Genomic DNA, 7,194 nt, shown 5'->3' on the forward strand with positions numbered 1-7,194 from the left:
AATTTATAGTTATAAATTAGTTTATACTAAACTTATGAATATTATGTAATTAACACAGGTGTTATGTCAAATAATCGGTCATAGATATTTTACTTTAATTTGTAATTGTTATTACTTATTAGTTATACTTGTATAACATTAAGTATAAACTACTACTTTATAAATACATAATATATAATATAAATATTATGTTCTTAAAAATATAATTAAAAAGTGGATTTGTCTGTAATAAATAAATAAAAATAAATAATATTTTATTCAAATTAGTAATCACTCCATCTTTTTTGAATTAATGTACATAATATACAATTAAGAATAATCAAAATATACAATTAGTTGGTAACATGAAATAGGTAAGTACAAAAAAAAATTATAAATGTTAACTCAAATGAATATTTATAATACATTAAAAAAATATATATTTGTGTATACTGCATAGGTACATTTGACATGAAAAATAAATACACATATAAATAAGGTCATAAATTACTTAGTAACTAAACATATAAATTAATTAATACAATTGCATAACTTTGGTAATGAACACATAATTGGAACTTAAATTTACTTATTATACTTTACCAGTCTTTCTTTCATACAATGCTGAAACACATTCCTGTACATAATGCAAGCAGGACGTTTTTATTAAAAATCCACCAGCAAGTTCTTGAGAACTTTCTCTTCTGATGTATTTCATATATCCTAATGATTCTAATTGTGTAATTTCTGGACATGCAGGACCATTAAGTTGATGAGAAATTGGCTCATACTTGAATAATGGACCTTCCTTTATTGAAATTGGCATAGAAGACTGATTGAATTTGACACCGGTTGAAAACTTTGTGAAGTTTATAGGTGGTTTAGAAAGAGCTTTTGGTTTAGAGACAGGAATCTCTTCCTTTTTATGTGTATATGTGTTAACAATGTCCCTAGCATCAGAATTAGAACGCGCTAAACTATCAATTAGTTCAGAATCTACACGAAGTTTTTTATTTCTTTGTTCAGCTTCATCTCTTAAAACTTCATCTCTTTTATACTGAGAATGCATCTTTTCTTCTTCAATTAATTCATCTAAGGCTTGTTCTTCACGCTTCAACTTCATTCTGTTCCTCATAATTATTTCTTTATTTTCTCTTTTATATTGATCAATACGTTCCCTTGTTTCAGTTACATTAATATTTCTTACTAAATTATAAATAATATCTTCAATTTCAACTAAATATTCATTATATTCATCTAAAGATTCAAAATCATCTTCAGTTTTATTGTAATCTTGCAATATTCTTTTTCGTGTTTCTACTTCAACATCAACAGAAGCGTCTTCAAACTGTTGAAGTTTAAAACCATTACGCCGTAGAGGAATGAGACATTTAGGGCAGGGACCAGAACCTGAAACAGTAAAATGATCATTATAAGTAATTTTGAAGTTATATAATAAAAGTTAAGAATTATAATATGTAGTATACAAAATTAATTTGAGAATAACAATAGCATTGATTTAAAAAATACAAGCAGTTACAACAGTTTATGCTTATTAACCTAAATATATAATTATTAATGATGCATAAAAAAATTTTGATTAATTTAATACTATTGGCTTTTATAAAGTGCTGTTGATGCTATTGGTAGAGGTACATTCCTTAACATATAATAAGAATAAGATTGAGTAGATATTTATGTCCATTATAAAAATAATATTTTAAATTACTTTGAAAATATATATTTTTCGTGATTATAAATAACATGTTTAATTAAATACCCAAGTTAAATATTTTTATACAAAGGCACATCCAAGAAAATTCTAAAAATATTTTAAGTTTTCACAAAAAAAATTGTAAAACATATTGGTAATGCAATAAACAGTATAATAACTTTTATGCGACCGTGTATGTTGTATTTCTTTAGGCATAGATTTGAATCAAAGCTATCTAGCTTGATAGCCTGATCTTCGAATAGCCATAAAGTAAATCTAAATCATTTAATTTTCTAAAGACCACAATAAAACATTCAAATATATATATATATTAAAACAATTAACTAAATTAGTTTGGTATTTAATTTGTTAGGTATGTTAAGTACTTAATATTCTTCTAAATAAGAAAATCAACACAAATAACTATCATATTTATTTGATTGAGTTCCTGTAAGACAAATTGGTAATGCTTGAAAAATATAAGAAACAAAATTCCAGCGACCGTATAAGTCAATTATTAATATAGGCATAGTTTTGAACAGAAGTAATGAAAAATTATCAATTCTCTGTCTTCGACCTGCCAAGACCACAACAACACAAAGAAATAAACACAAGCTAGCTTTTACTTGTCTCAGAATGTAAATACCTAATAATCTTTTAAATAAAAAAAAAATCAACATCAATAAAAATCATATTTATTCGATTGAGTTCCTGTAAGACAAATTGGTAATGCTTGAAAAATATAAGAAACAAAATTCCAGTGACCGTATAAGTCAATTATTAATATAGGCATAGTTTTGAACAGAAGTAATGAAAAATTATCAATTCTCTGTCTTCGACCTGCCAAGATCACAACAACACAAAGCAAAAAACATAAATTAGTTTTTACTTGTCCCAGAATGTAAATACCTAATATTCTCTTGAATAAAAAAAAAATCAACATTGATAACAATCATATTTATTCGATTGAGTTCCTGTAAGACAAATTGGTAATGCTTGAAAAATATAAGAAACAAAATTCCAGCGACCGTATAAGTCAATGTTTAATATAGGCATAGTTTTGAACAGAAGTAATGAGAAATTATCAATTCTCTGTCTTCGACCTGCCAAGACCACAACAACACAAAAAAATAAACACAAGCTAGCGTTTACTTGTCTCAGAATGTAAATACCTAATATTCTTTTAAATAAAAAAAAATAACATCAATAACAATCATATTTATTCGATTGAGTTCCTGTAAGACAAATTGGTAATGCTTGAAAAATATAAGAAACAAAATTCCAGCGACCGTATAAGTCAATGTTTAATATAGGCATAGTTTTGAACAGAAGTAATGAAAAATTATCAATTCTCTGTCTTCGACTTGCCAAGACCAGTACCAGATGAAGATATAAATGTAAACTAGTCATGCCTAAGATTAGGATAATGATTATAAAATATTTAACTAATAAATTGTAGGTATATCAACTAATTTATATACTTAAAAATTGTTAGACAAATTGGTAGTGCATGAAAAATATGATAATTAAATTTCTGCGACCGTGTTCGACTATTTTTATTATAGGCTTAATTTTGAACAGAGATTATTAATAATCATAATTCTGTCTTCGACTAGCCAATTATTATGGTTGATTTTTAAATCTTATGTTATAATAGCAATACAATACCGTCCTGCAATATTTATATAAAAAAAAAAAAGAACACTAGGGTTGATAAGTTTTAAACAAATGGCATTATTATCACAAATAATTTGTTTTAGACTTGCTATTTCCTCGAAAACGGGATATGTATGTTAAAGATGAAGCGATAATTTTAAAAGACTCCTAAACTACTAAAAATATAGAGATAATGATGAAAATGTGATTATTTAAATTCTTTATAGGTTTATAGCAGACATTATATAACTGCTTTAAATAGACAACAATCAATAATGTCATCTAAAATTTAATATATTTTTCTGTTTTAATTTGTACAATCAGATACCGATACGCGTCGCAATAATAAGTATAATAGAATAAAAGCTACAGAAATTACAAATAGTATACCCCCATCGGAAGAACTATGACATTTATACATTAATTAGGTGAGCAAGTCATTTAATATTATTATCATAATAATACACCAGAGGCAATGACTGATGTCACTTCCTAGGCACAATCAACACGTATATTAACACAATTTTTACCTTTCATAAACGCCACTTCGATGCAATTCGCGCACATGGTATGCCCGCACACGTTGAAGCTGAACACGAGGTTAGGGTTCCGGAACTTGGAGCTCATGCATCGTACGCACGCGAGCTCCTCCATGGTTGTAAATTTGGTTTTCAATTTACAAATTAATAGAATTCTGGCGACAGCATGCGACGTAGTATTCGTAGGGCTTAAGAGTACGGAGGTAAGGTCGATGCAGCGTTCCGGCGTCCACCCCACAAACGAGAAACGAAAAAAAAATGTAAAATACAATAGCAATATTATAATCGACTTACTTAATTTAATAATAGTTATTAGTTAAAAATAAATGAGTATCTATAATGAATAATTGTTGACGTGCGATCGCCCGGAATGAAGACCGCGACGAGGACGTCTTATTCCACGATTCGAAGTTCCATCGTCCATCGTCCACGACGTGAGAATCTGAGATAAAAAATAAAAAAACCAGTAACCACGCGCGACGTTGATAACCGTCCGCTATGTTCATGGAGTGAAACATGAAAAATATATGACGATATCAACAACGGCATCTGGCGGAAAATATCGACATTTGAATAATACTAGTAGAAATGTAGAGCGGATTTGTAGTATGGAAAATAAAATTATTAATTAATTGGTGTACAATGTTTACCTGGTTTATTACGAGTTACTTATCGCTAGTTTTAGAACTACAGAAATATTTCACAATTTTCAATTATTTTATATTCATAAACATTTTTTTTTTATAAAGACAACTAGGTAATGGTGGCTTTTTAATACTTAAATTATTAGTCGTTGACCGTTGCAAGTTGGTACCTGCTAATTAATGTAAGTGCTCATTAATAATTACTGCAGTAATGCATTTATTATTTACTTATATGACTTTATGTCTTTATGTACTTAGAGACTGTAGGCTATTAGACATAAGTTCAAGTTATAAGTTATAACTAGGTATTATAAAATAATGTGAAATAATTATAGTGGCCAGTGGGTAACTTGATCTCAAGTTTTAAATTTCAATGTGATGTACCTCTCGTCCTCTTCTCTCTATATTGTATCTACTTCTATCGAGTTTTTAAATTTGTAAATAATATGTTTAAACTTAAACTTAAATAGGTAGGTGAAGATTTTTAATTTATAGAAGATCACATTGCGTAACGATTACGTCATAGGTACCAAAATAAATTCTTAGATCTTAAAACTTAAAGTATTTTATGCTACACTTCTTTTAATATTTCAAATTAAAATTACAAGAAAAAAAAATGTGAAATTTAAAATTGTCGCATCTATGAAAAACTCACTTCGTGATTGGTATCGCCATGGTGCCGCGTATAGGTAGTCAGTTGGTGTTATCATCATGATTTATAAGTAACAGAAATAAAATTCTTTTTAACAATGTATTTTTATCATGTATGATTTTCAACTTGGGTGTTATGGACCTTGTTAAGTAGTAGTAATATAAATATTCACGGGAAAAAGAAAAAAGAAATAGAGAATTATTAATTTTTTTAAATAAAATTGTATAATCATCACCATCATGTGACCGCCTTCACCTACGTCGCTATAATTATTTACAGCATACCTACTAGCTAGTACTTACCTACCGCAAACTCCATATATTTCTATTATTTTTGTATTTCTTTAGGTATGAAATGTCAATTTCATTAAACATTACAGTTAAAATAAAAAGTATAATTATTATTTTTCTACGTACCTATTGTATTTTTATAAGCACTTATTTTTCTTCTAAAATATACAGTTTAAAATTTAAATTGTTTAATATTTTGATGTTAGGACGACATAATATTGAAATCTCTCGATTAATGGAAACATTAATCTAAAAAGATCGAGAACCACTAATATGTACCATATAATTCGATTGTAAAAACTGTTTTAAGCGGAATAACTTTTCTTGTACCATATATTTATATCAGAATAACTAAAATTTGACATCATATAAGGAAGAACTTTATATGTATCGTAGCGTTTTTTTATTTCGATAACATGCATACAATTAAAGTTATTAGGTTTTTTTATTAGTTACATTAGGTTTTTTTCATTTAATAATTAAATATAATTGGACAATGTTATAAAAAAGTAAAAACATTATGATGCTACGATATACGCGTACATACCTAAGTTCTTCCATATACAATGTCAAATTTAGGAAAGTAGTTCTGAAATAAATACGGAGGGAGTGATATCGCGAAAAACAATTTTTAATATGTGAAAATATTATAATATTATAACTGTATTATTATTATATTATATTGTAATAATAATTATTTTGTGGTGAAAGAAAACGTCGTTTCCTCTCCACTACATTGAATTATTGAAGCACTCATGTATTCATCGTCTTCGTTTTGTTAGACAAATAACATTGTCGTTAGTCGATGCTTCTTATCGTTACTAAACTTATTATGCACATAACTAATTAAGACTCGGGGTTTTTGTAACCTGGTAAAATTACCTGACTTCAATATATATTTTTACGATAATTTTCGATAAAATTTTAAAATTTTCCTGCAAAATTTTACGACATCTATAAATCTAAATTTTATAATACAAAGCAAATACAGCAGTTTAGATTATTAAGACTTGAATACCGAACGATTCGATATTCTATAATCTTTGTTGTAATTTAATATTATTAAATATTATTGTGCAATAATAAAATTGGATTTGAAGTCTGTGAATGTATCATACTGTCTCTATGTGATAAAATATAGTAATTCGTACATAAAGTATAACCACCTACGAATCCATATACAAAGTACGTTATAATAATATTTCCAGTTGCCACCCATAGTTGGATTATTTAACCAAGGCACCTATTTAATTCAGACGGATAATTAAATTTTATAGCACATAATATAGGTAGGTGGTACGTTTGTACAAATCATATATAGGTGCTTATATATTTATTATACATTGGAAACGTATTGAATGCAAACTCATCATGGTGTGATTTAGTTACGTAGCACGAACTTGTTCCGTTACTGAATATTATATACTATCTATCTATATACCAATTAGGGTTCCTGCCTTAATAATATGATAGGTATTTGTATGCCAACTGTACATTCTGCTATTAAATTGATAGATTTCAACCTAATCCTTTAGTACTTTCAGCTTTAATCATTCAGACTTTAAAGTAAAATTTGATTGTGAAATAGACTATTTAGTTTAATTTATATAATATTATATGCATTTTTTTTCTTTTATTGATCTTAAATACAACCCGGCATCTGTGGCCATTAGTTACTGCTATGGCCTATGGTGGCACAAAAGTTAATTACAATAGGTGT

General features: G+C 27.4%; 1 protein-coding gene across 1 annotated transcript; it reads right to left on the reverse strand.

Annotated features, from left to right (window-relative positions):
• Nucleotides 1–237: 237 nt before the first annotated feature.
• Nucleotides 238–4,340, reverse strand: LOC114129949 (CDK-activating kinase assembly factor MAT1). The gene is made up of 2 exons (XM_027994826.2): nt 3,880–4,340; nt 238–1,389 (listed from the first exon to the last, which is right to left on the reverse strand). Exons 1-2 carry the CDS (start codon nt 4,001–4,003, stop codon nt 572–574), a joined length of 942 nt encoding a protein of 313 aa, XP_027850627.1. The 5' UTR covers nt 4,004–4,340; the 3' UTR covers nt 238–571.
• Nucleotides 4,341–7,194: the final 2,854 nt, after the last annotated feature.

Source organism: Aphis gossypii, chromosome 2 (genome assembly GCF_020184175.1).
Source record: "Aphis gossypii isolate Hap1 chromosome 2, ASM2018417v2, whole genome shotgun sequence".
Classification (NCBI taxonomy): domain Eukaryota; kingdom Metazoa; phylum Arthropoda; class Insecta; order Hemiptera; family Aphididae; genus Aphis; species Aphis gossypii.

What these genes read in the sequence shown, in the direction of transcription:
- LOC114129949 (XM_027994826.2), bottom strand. Translation starts at nt 4,003, where the DNA reads ATGGAGGAGCTCGCGTGCGTACGATGCATGAGCTCCAAGTTCCGGAAC. An exon ending in CGAAGTGGCGTTTATGAAAG is followed by an intron (nt 1,390 to 3,879) that starts GTAAAAATTGTG and finishes TTACTGTTTCAG; the next exon opens with GTTCTGGTCCCTGCCCTAAA.